The 13,877-nt window shown below is 37.1% G+C and overlaps 1 protein-coding gene across 1 annotated transcript in view; it reads left to right on the forward strand.

The window, feature by feature from the left end:
* samsn1a (SAM domain, SH3 domain and nuclear localisation signals 1a) overlaps positions 1-13,877 on the forward strand; it is a 31,171-nt gene that overhangs the window by 13,209 nt on the left and 4,085 nt on the right. The window contains exons 2-9 of the mRNA XM_089121153.1: positions 6,282-6,425; positions 6,758-6,804; positions 6,960-6,997; positions 7,277-7,360; positions 9,922-10,013; positions 10,210-10,260; positions 10,619-10,715; positions 10,829-11,145. Coding sequence (XP_088977279.1) covers positions 6,282-6,425; positions 6,758-6,804; positions 6,960-6,997; positions 7,277-7,360; positions 9,922-10,013; positions 10,210-10,260; positions 10,619-10,715; positions 10,829-11,145 — 870 coding nt within the window. The remainder of the gene's footprint in view (positions 1-6,281; positions 6,426-6,757; positions 6,805-6,959; positions 6,998-7,276; positions 7,361-9,921; positions 10,014-10,209; positions 10,261-10,618; positions 10,716-10,828; positions 11,146-13,877) is intronic.

A 13,877-nucleotide genomic window follows, 5' to 3' on the forward strand; every position in this document is an offset into this window, starting at 1 on the left:
AGAGAGATAGGTCAATCGAGAGAGATGTTATGACGCCATTTGTCTGGATTAACCGTTGCTTTTAACAGATGAGAAGACTGAAAACTACACTACTGGAAACATGCATTCCTCTCATGAGATACAATTATGGGTGATTTAAAACATAATAACCTGCTTGTTTCCAAACAATCTTAACTCTGTGAGAGTCAATGGGATGCTTTGTGCATTTTATAAACCCTTCAGAAGTTTTAGTCAACAATTTTGTGAGGTTATTGAACTTTATTGTTCCGTCTCTGAGTAACTTTTACTTTCGCACAGATAACTGTTAAGCTGCTCGTTGTAATATTTATAATAACATATTTTGCAGTCTTAGGTATGCTTCTTGTACACAAATAAATTGGGCAGCTTCTAATAATCTTAATTCGAACAAGGAAATATGGGTCAGCTGCAAATTAATCCTCCCTTCTTTATTTTCCCTGACCACAGGGTTTGTTATTAAGAGATTGAGGATTTTCTTCTTTTGAAATAACCAGCTGGGAACCTGCACACAGTGCCTGTGACAGCAATTTATCTTGTCATGTTCTCTAATGGGCAGCGAAAGATTAAGAGCCGGAGGCCTCGGTGGTTGAATTGACACGGCATTTTTGTCAATTTACAAGTTCTAAGAAATGAGCAAGTGAATGAGCTGTCGTTTCTCAGAATCTGAGCTCTTTTGCTGATTGAGAGAGAGAGTGAGAGAGAGAGAGAGAAAGAGAGAGAGAGATTTGTCAAGAAAGAGGAAGAAAATTAGAAACAGGACACATAGCAGTGATGGATTAACCTTAACTGAATTGAGACTGTAAAAAAGGCCTTGCCATCTTGACTTAGCTACGATTAACGTGAATTCCAGTTTGCAATTTGATATTGAACAGGAAAAAAAAATGGGTGGGGGTGTAATTTTAAATATTGCAAACTGATTGGACAGTGAGAACCCCACTGAAAAGAGTCAGAACTGAAATGCAAGTTTGTTAAAATAATGCCCAGATTCTTAATTTGCATTATTTAAAGACATAAACATTGAATTCATATTATAAAGATTACTGCAAAAAATGTATTTGTTTCCAATTTGGAATAACATGCACTACTGAATGATGGGACAATAAAGACAGGAACACGCATTAAGAAATTAAATAAGCTTAATTTTGATTTCTTGTTGACTTTCAAATGGAATCTGCTACTTGAATTACCTTAATAAAATATGCATTTGTAAGTATGCAGGACTAATCATTAAATTTATGTGAGCACATTAATTATCTGAGTGCATAGTTGTGCTTTCTCTGCCAGACCAGCCATCACCGCAAACTGCCCTTTTCATTGCAACATAAAGGAAATGAACAGATTGCATAATTTGGCACACTTCCAAAAAATAAAAAACAAGCAGATTATCACTGAAGCAAATCAAATATCTGGTGACCTTCACAATCATCTGTTTGCACAGCCAGAGAGAACCCATGAACACCTTGATTTCATTTTGACCCACTTTCTGCAACTGCTTGTATTCTTACTAGATTCACCTTCTTTCCTGATATCTGAAGCGCTGCGCTGTGCACCTTAATCCTCTAGGCCTATTTTTAAGACAGTTCCAGATATAAACAAAGGATTGTTGACAAGACATCACATGCACTTTGGCTAAAAAACACTCGCAGTGCTAGCAGGTAATGTCATATGCCAAGGCGGTGAATCCTCGGCTGCAACACCATGGCACACTCCTTGGGAGATACAATGTAGAAAGTGAAACTCTGCACTTAAGGGAACATTTCTGTGACTGGAGCCTTAAACAATTGACTTTCGATTTACTAGCCTTAATGAGGTTGATTCAGTCATATTAAATTATATTTTTAACTAGATAATTCAGATGGTCCCACACAGTGCAGTTAAGGTTTTTGAAGGTAGGCCTACTTAAGTGATAGATTTTCTTGAAAGCTTTGCTTTAATGTCACCTTCATTTTTCTCTGTGGATGGAGACAGAACATGGTGCTTGGTTAATAAAATATCACTGCCATATTTAAGTATATTTTTATGTCACTAGCAAGAAAAAGAGGTCAATGTTCCCTGTGTAGAGACAGCTGGTGTTCTGTTTGTAGGCTATAGCTTATTTGTCTTCAGTCTACTTACATTGTGTTAAGAAATACACAGATGCAAACAAATGCAGTAGAAAAAAAAAGAGATTAATACAGATAGCAGCATGAATATTAAGCTGCTGTGCACGTTAAGAGTTTATGCCCTCTATTCTGAACATATACAGAGGCGCAGGAACATGTTGGGGTGCTGTTTTTTTTTTTTTTTTTTTTTCACTTTTGAAAAAGAAACAATTGATTCACGTCTATAAAACTCGTCAAAATTCCGCGAATCACAAGTAGGCTACATCGGTGAGTTACACTAGCATGCACACACTCGAACTTGACTGCATCACAGTTCTGAAATGATGTGTAGGCCTACTGCTCTCAGTCGTAATACAACTGACCAGTCTGTGGGGCATAAATTAAGCCTTAGTTTAAATAAATGGGTTAGTGGGCTGTTTACACTGTCATATAAGCTACGATAAAAGAGCCTGCACAACGACAGGAAATAGAAAGGAACACAAAGTGCGGACGATTTTTTTAAAGGCTGCGAGTGCGAACTAATTTGTTCTACGCACACATGACGTTACACTTTTTTTAATTTCAGAGAAATTCACATTTTAAATAATGGCTCGTCCATGTTCACTTTTCGCCTCTCAATGACGTAATATGCGTTTTCCTTGGTTGGTTTCCGCTTCTACTGCCATAGTAACCGCGGGGACAGACGTCTATAGCGGCACTTTCTTTTGTCTAGTTAAAGCCTATGGTTAAAACTGATAATCAGAATGGGGAAGACATGTGATTTAGTGACTTCGGGTTGGTCTTAGTATTTCAGAAACTGCTGATCTACTGGGATTTTCACGCAACCATCTTTGGGTTTACAGAAAATGGTCCGAAAATATCCATTAAGCAGTGGTTCTGTGGGTGAAAATACTGTATCTTATTGATGCCAGAGGTGAGAGGAGAATGGCCAGATCGAGTTGATAGGCAACAATAACTCAAATAGCCACTTATTACAACCAAGACATGCAGAAAAGCATCTCTGAATGCAAAACATGTTGAACCAGCAATTGGCATGGGCTCAACAAAATCGGACAATTAGATTTTTTTGCTGCACCATCCAGATGGTAGGGTCAGAATTTGGCATAAACAATATGAAAGCATGGATCCATCCTGCCTTGTGTACGGTTCAGGCTGCTGGTGTAATGGTGTGGGGGATATTTTCTTTGTACACTCTTGCCCTAGTACCAAATGAGAATTTAAATGCTAAGGCCCACCTGAGTGTTGTTGCTGACCATGTCCATCCCTTTATGACCACACTGTTTCCATCTTCTGAATATACTCAAACGGCCTTCAGTCACCAGATCTCAATCCAATAAAGTACCTTTGGGATGTGGTGGAACAGGAGATTTGCATCATGAATGCGACAGACGACAAATCTGCAGCAATTGTGTGATGCTATCACGTCAATATGTTATCTGTAAGGAATGTTTCAACCCCTTTTTTTATTCAATGCCATGAAGTATTTAAGCAGTTCTGAAGACCAAAGTGGGTCCATCCTGGTGTACCTAATAAAGTGGCCGCTGAGTTTGTGTATACACACACATACTTATAAGTTACTCACTAAGTTACTTATATTTTAACATGGCTAAATAAAATATTTTATACTAAATAGAGTGATCAAATATTACTGTAAATATAAAAGTTTCTTTTTTTGTTACAAGAATTGGCCTGATATATGTGAATGGAGCATCCACAAATAATAATTTCAGAAATAATGTTAATTAATGTGAAAACTATAAATGAAAATATGGCATTTAAATTGTCATATTTTATAAATGTCAGCATCAGAGATTTTTAGTCTTTAAATTAGACTAGTGACCGGAATCTACAGTAAATTACTCAAGCGACTCCGTCATAGCCCAAACAAAAGCTCCCAACCCACTTCTATATCTAAGTAAACAACTTCAGCATTAACAAGCTCAGCACTTGATATAGGGGCTGTGTGGAGTGGTAATGGTCCTCCACATCTATTGGATTAGAGAAAGGATGTCATTCAGAATTAATCTGTGGAGCACTAGGCAGTCTGGAACACTAAGCACTCTGTCTGTCTGCCTCGTCCCATTGTTCATCCTATGCTGTGGGCACTGGAAAGAAACCGTACTTCCCAGAATGAATCTCTTCTGCTTCTCTTTGGTAAGATGTGATTCTGCTTTTCTTCTCTGTGGTTTGTTGATCGACAGTGTGTGGATGAAACATGAACTGCTTGACAGAAGATCAAGAACCATGCGTTAGCTGCTTTCGGAGGGCCTTTATTTTTGCTTCCCTATAGTGATGAGGTCAAGTCAGTGTGTTGTGTATTATGGCATGTACATTTGTAACTCCTGCATTAAACATAAACTATTTATCACAATATCTTATTCAATTTCATTTTGAATATTTATTTATTTATTTTTTTAAATCACTGTAAAAAATTATATGATTAGAAGTTGTAGCAACAAATGTTTTTACATTACTTTAACTCATCAAATGAAACAATTTTCAAACTTTTTTTATATGTTATGCAAGATTAATTTTTTTTTCAGTTTAATGCAATTTAAGTTGAAATGACTGAAACATTCAAAAATTGAAGGCAGCAACTTCTTTAAAAATGTCTCTGCCAGATGTTGTTTTGTGCAATATAGGATTAATGGTGGTCTTGCGTCTGTGAATTTGCACTGCTCTTATTTTCTGTTAGCAATATAATGCTTCTGGTTGTTTGTTTTATCTTTTGCGCAAATGGATTTGCACTCGAATGCACTATAGGGGCCGTTTACACGACTTTGTGTTTTGGCCGATCATTTACACAGCGTTTTGTGGGCCTGAAATTGCAGACTTTTGAAAATGGACAAAAATGCAAATTTGTGAAAACTGTGACGTCATGCCCATGCTTTTTTACAGTATGTGTTCAGTGAGTCGTATATGTTCAGTCAATTCGTACGAGTGATTAAAAAGTGGCTAATTCATAATTCATACGACCTCACTCATACGAATTCGTACGATTTGTCCAAACCCACGTGATGGGTAGGTTTAGGGGCGGGGTCAGGGGTAGCTCATTCGTACGAGTTCATACGAATTGGCCAATTCGTAAAATATGTACGATTTAGCAAATACGTACTAATTCGTATGATTGAGGTCGCACGAATTGTTACGAATTAGCCACCTCGTAAAATTTGTACGAATTCTTGTGAGATCGGGAAAGGGTTCTTCCCACCAGAGCATTGCTTTCGATTTCAAAATGGCGGCTGCGTGAAATCAGCGTATTGCGTACAGTCATCAGTCAGTTTCACATTTTTCTTGTTTTTCCAGTTTTTTTGTCTACTAAAATTTCTTGGAAATATATTTTTTCCAGTGTTTCGTCAGCAAAACAATTCAAAAACACATTAAATAACTGTACAACCCACTGAAGAGATGCATGTCCATCCCACACAGCCTCCCTTTTATTCCTGTTAAAAAATAAAGATGGTGCTGCTGTGCGCTGCAAAGTGACATCGCCAACTACTTGCCTGGCCTGGCATGGATGAGACAGCATTTTTAGTTATTTTAGATCCATGGGAAAGTTGTCGTGTAAACGCACCCTTATAAATCAGGGTCTTCGGGTCTGTGACTCTTCGTGAAATTGGTGGTTGTACTGCATTCGTAATTATTAACTTATTTTTGTTAAAAAATTGCTTTAAACTAAAATACAGCATGACCTTTGTTTAAACCAATGCTAAATTGAGGGGAAAGTGACATTTGAGAAATGACATTTGAGAAAGTGAAATTAAATGATCTGTATGAAGATTTTTTTTTTATTTAACAATAAATGCAAATACAGTAATATATTACTGATATTAACAAAATACTATATTCTTTTTAATAAAGGCTAGGCTTAAAATGCAACACTCAGACCTGGCTTCACTGACAGGGCTTAGATTAAGCCAGGATTATAGGCTTTAGTTCATTAAAGACATTTAAGTAACTGTTATAAACCAGCCTTAGAAAAAAAAAACATTTACTTGTTTGCATCTTGAGACAAAACAACGGGACTGACATATTTGAAGACTAACTTAAGCCTTGTCAGTGAAACCAGGGGTTATTAGCTTATTAGCAACACAGATTGTAACATGATTGTGACATGTTTTTTTTTTTGTTGTTGTTGTTGTTGTTGTTGTTTTTTTGTAGGAGGGCTCGATGGACAGCCTGTACGAGGCCGTGCAGGAGTCCTGTGAGGCCCAGGTGTACACCATCCCCAGCAGGTCCCAAAGTCCAGCTGTTCTCTTAGATGACACCACCAACTGGAAGAGCGCAGCGCGTTCCATCTCCATGGTAACTATACAAATGAATGCTGGAATATTGCATGCATGCTGCACTGTCATGGGAAATGTATCAGCCATCTGAATGCCCGCTATAACAGTGCTGTGGACATCATGAGCTTCCATTAAAGGAAAAGCTGCTGTTAACTGATTATACTGAAACCATATGGAAATATATTAACATTTCAGGTCTGTTTGAGAAACCTGAGAAACCTGAAATGTTAGGCTTGGGAGTTCTTGAGAACGCATTAACATATGCATGCATGTGATTTCATATTAATAGATTTCACATAAATATATACAATAATGTATTATTATACTGCCTCATACTGTATTTATTTTCAGGAAATTTCTCAAATTAATTCAGACAACACTAGAAAAAAGAAACAAAGGTGAGATCAGTCTGTGTTTTTTAGTGAAAAAAAAAAAGACTTCCAGTCAAAGTAAAAGTGAAAGGGCCTGTGTGGCTTCCATATAGAGACATAGAAATGTAAACTCTCTCTGAACATTTGTATTTTATTAAATGTTTTGTTGTGTCAACTTTCAGGTCACTACCAAAGTCTGTTTCTGAAAATCATGCTTTAGGTATGTGTTTCTTCTGCATCACATGACCAAACTGCAATAATACACCCTTGTTGTACTTGTCCTTTCACGCTCATAATAAAGAAACTAGCTTGATTGACAGGCAAACAAAGAAAAAGGTTTGTACAGTGTTTATCAGATTACATGACAGGTCAAACAAGATTGTCTAAATTTTACTTCCCCCGATCAAGATTTCCAGAGTGAAAAAAATAAATAAAAGCATGGAACACTGGTGGACCTTAAATAAATAAATCTCAATTTTTTTTTGTTTCCCTCCTGCAGATTATACCATCTGCACTAATTCTGGCTGGCCCGCTGTCAAGAAGCAGGAAGACTTAGTCCTCCTGAGGAACCATCAGAATGAAGGTAAAACAACTCTGAGGATTTGTAGGTTAAGCCCGACTAGATTTCATTTAGAAGACACACTCAGACAAGCAACAGCCGCTGAACATTGGCCAATCAGAAACCCTTATTGCGCCAAATCCCATTCACAGTGAATGGAGAGTGGGTACAATACACCCACAGTGTTGTGCAGTCATCAGCTCACTTAAAGCACTTGCTTGTCCTGTGTGAGATTAATTAAGAATCAGCAGGGTCTTTATTGTAAATAGGGCACTGGACTTAAGGGCTCTGAGGACTTTCAATGACAAAGTACTCGGGTAGTTGACAAAATGTGTCATGGACTTTTTTAAATCAACATTCAAGATAGGATGATTTTAGATTAAAACATGTTTTTCATAAACACTTTTTAAACTGGTTGAAACTCTCATCACATAGCAAACAATAATAGAAGTGTACTGTCTACATACTGTATATCTTCTATGTTCGTCCAATCATTGCATTTGGTCCTGTGCAATGATACGATGTGCCTGCCTGTCAACATATGTATTTACATACCTTTCCAGGCATCACACATCATCAGCATGTTCCAAGACATGAGACTCTCACTGTAAATAATTAAATTATCAATAATTTGATCGATAACAACAATTTGCAGTTAAGCATTTAACCTTCAAATGGTCTTTGTTTCCTGTTTACTCTTCTGGGCTTTGGGGTCTATATGACCCTAACAATTGATTGAGTAATTGTACAAAAAATATACATTTTAATCATACAAATAATATAGATTTTTTTTGTTTACTTCTCGTCTATTCATTAATGCTGTGTTTTTGGAGATATAAAGTACTTTTGTATCCATATACCACACAATTCCTCAACTACACCATTAGCTTGCATGTGAAATATTATTTTTTATGATACATTGCATTTATGCTCTAGGCCTTCATTTCTGTGTAAAAAAAATCAGATTTATGCCGGATTTTTTTTTTTTTTGACACATGAAGAAAATAGTTTTAGAAAATACTTTCCCATTCATTTCAATGTGAAGAGCAGAAGACCAGAAGTGTAAACATTTTTTTTACATACCTTCAGAACAACTGAATCAAGTCCAGTTTTTGTGTGTGTGTGTGTGTGTGTGTGTGTGTGTGTGTGTGTGTGTGTGTGTGTGTGTGTGTGTGTGTGTGTGTGTGTGTGTGTGTGTGTGTGTGTGTGCGTGTGTGTGTGTGTGTGTGTGTGTGTACAGATATATAATATATGAAAAGTGACAAAATCTTATTCCACTGAGATGAAGGGAACCTTTTTTTTAAGTAAAAGTCGATTGGGGTCGTATAGACCCCTTGACCTGATTGAGGGTAAAAGTTATACCTACAAGATCCAACCATTTTTTAAGTCAGTTTAATGCAATTTAAGTTAAAATGACTTAAACATCCTTGTTGATTGTACTTAAAAAATTTAAGGCAGCAACTTTTTTATTAGACACGCACCGAGTGCACCTTTTACAGTTACTCCTGCACCAAAACGAGCTGCTGCATTCACGTCATTGCCGTAATTGAGAAATAGCAACCCGTTGCATTCTAGTCAGGGCAGTTCACGTCCTCAGACTCGGATTTAATGAAATCTAGCAGTCAGGTGGTGCAAGTAAGAGCTCTGTTTATTCACTATTATTGTAGGTCATTTAACACCATCTCTCAGATCGTGACGCTTTGCATGCTCTGGCTGTATGTGTCCATGTGTTTTGAACTAGGTGTGACTTTGGGATCGTATGCTTTCAAAGCTAGCTTGCTATTGCTAGCCTTTCTGAAATTGCCTACCCTACCTTTAAATGTATAGGAGAAAAGTGTATATTAGCTGGTCGTCATTTCTTTGTCATTTTACTGCAGAGGAATCATCCTTTTGCCTTCTTAAATGTTCCTGTGGTGTGACACAGAAACTAACACATAAAGTAAAAGTACAAACATTCCATTCCATTTTTAGGTTCATAAAAGATGCATAATGATGATTAAAGAATAAGCCAATGTCAAAGGGACATGTCAACTTCCCACATGTATTTTATGTCAACTACCCATTTGGTATATTCATTCTGTCCATGTCTTCCTTTTTAGCGTAACATAGTCTAACTAGAGTTAAATGTTAGTAGTTTTTTTTTTTAAAAAGGACAATGCTCAAATATATAACTATTATTGCCTACTATACTAATCTGAATTTCAAATGGCGGTGTAACGTCATTTTAAGCTAATAATGTTGTTGAACCTGTCTGTGTGGATGCACCACATTTTTTCTTTGACTAAGCACAGTAAAATATCCTGCCGGTATTTCCCCTCATCAAAATACATAAAGAAGCAAAACAGGAAATGAGGTGCAAAGCCACATAACTTTTCTCATACGGAATGTACTATTTTGAGCTCTGCTTTGGTTAACATTTTTTTTTTTTTTTTGAATCTTATCAGAGATTCTGTAATGTCGTGGTTTTATGCACTAAAATACTAAATAATACTAAAATAAATTACAAAATAAAAGCTAAATATTCATAGTGACTTGGTTGCTAAGTACTATTGTTCAATAATTCAATGAATGTGTTTAAATTACAGATAAAGTGAGAGGTGTAAGAAGGGCTGAAAGCCAGAAAATAGCAGACAGAAAGACCAATTCAAGAAACACACAGCAAGAGATGCCTGTCCAGGTCAGAAACCGACATTTTGTTTTAAAAGATTATGATCAAGATTAAAAAAAATATTAATGGAAACAATATATTTTAATGTAGCATTTTTTTCTTTTTCTCTATCAATCAACATGCATACATAAACACACGCACACACATACATATTTTGCATTACTTTTTTTATTTATTCTTATTTGTTTCATTCTTTTACTGGTAGATTGCCTATTATGAGGGGTGTAATCCAAACCAGTGCAGACAGAATGACTTGGTGAGTTCAAACCCTGTCCACCCAGGTGCTTTTGTGCCAGCTGGAATGTAACTGATCGTCATTATTTCACAGGGGCCGGAACAGTTGTCCCCAAAAAGGGTATTGTGGTTGATTGTGTCTGTACAGATGGTTGGGTGTGGGGCACGTTCTGCCTATGTAATCCCTTTGCCTACATTGGATTAGATTCAGTCTAGACTGCTAAATTTGTATAAGGGTTGTGGAAAAAAATGCATAAAATTATTGTATTCATCTTACATGTAAAAAGCAAATTATTGTATTGTATTTTATTTTGTATAAATTAAATTACGTTCAAAATTAAAATATAACAATGACATTTAACTATTTTGTCTGTTAACAGCCTGAGACAGAAAATGCAGAGATGACAAGAGGGACAAGGGTGAAAAAATTAGAGAGGAAAAGCAGTCAAAGAGGAACTCCAACACAAGAGACAACAGGTAAATTAACATAGTAACTACTTTTGTGGTGCAACAAAGATTTTTATTTAAAGCCAGCTCTGTGTCAATGTCACTGACAGACAATGATTTTTGTTTTAACGTCTATTGCAAAGCTCACATCAAAGGTGCCAAAGGAATGAAGCATCAGTCACATAAACAGGAGACTTACTGTATTTCTGCTGACGGGTCAAGGGTCATGGAGACAGCCCGCTCTAGTAGGCATCGCTGGAGTAACCCCACTGAAACATCTGTAAACTGGTTCCAAGTCTACAACACCTGTCAACCTCCCCACAATGAGCATTGTGTCCCCACCTGTGACTGCGCTACATCCAGAATCCCAAATCAAGGAGATAAAGTCAATGTTCAAAACATGAAGAGAGACTCCTTGCCCAAAGGAGTGGTGCGTTCCACAACCAGTGTGGATTTCTGTGCCCCCAATGTAAGTCATTTTTGACATAAACTATTGACATAAACTATAAACTCAAACGTTTAAGTTTGTTGTTTTTTTAAAGGGACACTCCACCCATTTGCATTAAGCTTTCCATTGTTAGAAACCCAGTTATACTATTGAATGGTCGTCCAACACTTCCTCATTTTCCCCTGAGACGAGAGAAATCCGCTATTTACCCTTTTCACTTCCTCCTACAATGACGCAAAAATCGTCATTTTACGTCATTGTAGGAGGAAGTGTAAGAGGGGGGATTTACGAGTGCCCACCCTTTCAAACTCGCCCATTGGGGGTTGGACCTAATGCGCTAACAGACCTATCACAGATCAGCGCCAGTGCTTTTGATTTAACCAGCTGAAACTTTTTGAAATTATGGACGAAGGTACTGAATATGCAGACGGATGCATTATGGATAGGGTTGGGTACCGAAACGCGGTGCCAATAGGGAACCGTTTCCGACGTAAACAGTAATGATCAGACCGAATAAGAACGAAAATCTCTGTTTGGCTCCTGGTTGATGTCTCCTCTCCACCAGTAAGCTGGCGCAAAATGGCTGCCGTCGCGTCATCCAGGTAGATGTTGCACATTGGTGGTGATTGAGGAGATTCCCCCTTCAATTTAAAGCACTTTGAGTACCCAGAAAAGAACTATAGAAATATAATGAATTATTATTATTTGGTACGTTGGCAGAAACCGCTAAACGCCATTTCCATTTGACAGCAAAATCCTTTAAGTCCACAGAAACCAATCAGAAGACGCAAATCAAATGATAGGATTTCAAGATGAATGATGGTGTGCTTATGAGCCGGCTTTCAATTTTCTAGCTGCAAGTTTTTATCATGTTTTATCCATGGTTACAGTGGCAATGACAGGATTTTCAGAGTAGCAAGTAAACACAACAGTGTTCCTTGTGCTGCTGTAACAGAAACTGATGCAATAGTCACTTACAGCTCCCCCTGCTGTGGGGATCAGTTTCTTCATTGTTACATTTTGAATTCTGCTTTCGTCATTTGCAATGTTTCCAGATAGATCTCTAGTGATTTTGCAACTGTTTCTTATGCTTCGTTGTCCAAAGAGGTGGACTTAGAGATTTTTTTTGTTTGTTTTTTAAAAAGCACACTCATGAACATAGCTGATTTTGCAGAAAAAGACAGTTACATTTTGTTAAATACCAATGAATTGACTAAAGTGACATTTATGAAAATAAGACATTTCTATAAGGGACTAATAACCTTTTCATTGCCATTAGAGTGAAATGACTGAATGTCTAAACGTGAAAACATGTGAGATGGATCTGAACTCTTCGTGTATATGTTGGTTCCATATCTCAAAGTCTCATAGCCTTTGCAAAGTGCTTAAATTAATTGAATTTCTATACATAGTATACACAATCCATCCAAGCTCAATTCATGTGATATAAACTCAACCTGTTAACCTCCCATCCATCAAGTGCTGAATGCCAATGTTCATATATGACCCTCAAAGATTGACCAGTGATGTTTCTACACGCTTAAAACAATTCAGGGTTATGACTTCTAGTGTTTTCTAAAGGTATATACACATAGACAGTGTAAAGTTGATAATCCTTTCCTGTTTCCTGGATTCTCATATGGCTATCTTGTAAGGGTGAAGTACTACACTGTATCACTCTCGGATAAACTGAAGCTCTCATAAAAGGTTAGGAGAGGCTGTTTGTTTCCAAAGGCTTGTGGTGCTGGAAGAAATAGATTATAATGCTGTAATCCTGGATTTGAATTTTACTGCGGCCGATTGCACACGGCTGGATTATGCTGTTATTGTCTTTAAGGTTTTCTTGAACACTATTGGTCAGTTTATGCCTCGAACAGCAATCCACATTAATGTCTTTGTTCATTTAAATGAGAAGTTTTCCATTTCAGTCTTCCATTGGTCGCTCAAACAAACAGTCACACCTCCTCACTTACGCCATTGGTAGAACCAATGTTGCTGGTTTTGGCTAACTAATATTTGTATAAAGTGACAACATGCTTTTCATATACCGGATACAACTCGTTGTGCAGTTTTGCAAAAATTCCTAACTAAAAGTTGTGAAAGCAGACGGGAAGGATTTCAAAAGCATGGGTCCACTTCCTTTGCGTGCCATGGAGCTTACTTCCCCAATACAGAGACCAAGATTAAGAAATATGGCCAAAGGAATATTGATTAATAAGCTTTCACTTGACTATATTTATAGGTTTTCCTATAGTGTGAAATAATGAACGTGACAATCAACATAAAAGTTATATAAAAGACAGTAGAAGCACAGATTCTTGCATTTATTCTACAATCTGAGGGCTTTATGAAATCGATATGATGCAAGGAGGGTTTGATTATAAAAAGCACCTCTATGGAAATTCTTTTTTTTTTTTTTCTGTGTGTACACTTAAAAATTTGTGTTACTCGACATGACTCTCGAAGTGGTAAACCACAAAATGCAGACTCAAGCATTCAGTGTTTTTCCCCTGTTAAACTGATGCCTTGATAATAGACCGAATACGCATTGGCTCACATCCTGTGTGCTTTAAGGAAGTTCTCGTGCTCGGTTGTTCTACTGAGGCATTGCAATTTATACACTTGTGGAGCTGAGAGAAGTAAAACCGCTAGTTTCAGAATAGAGTTTCATTTTAAGAAAAAACTGAACGCACATCAAGGCGATGCTTCAACGGGCTGCTTCAAATGCATCAGACAAACCAAAA

The sequence above is a fragment of the Pimephales promelas genome, chromosome 16 (assembly GCF_988280905.1).
Source record: "Pimephales promelas chromosome 16, fPimPro1.hap1.1, whole genome shotgun sequence".
Taxonomy (NCBI): domain Eukaryota; kingdom Metazoa; phylum Chordata; class Actinopteri; order Cypriniformes; family Leuciscidae; genus Pimephales; species Pimephales promelas.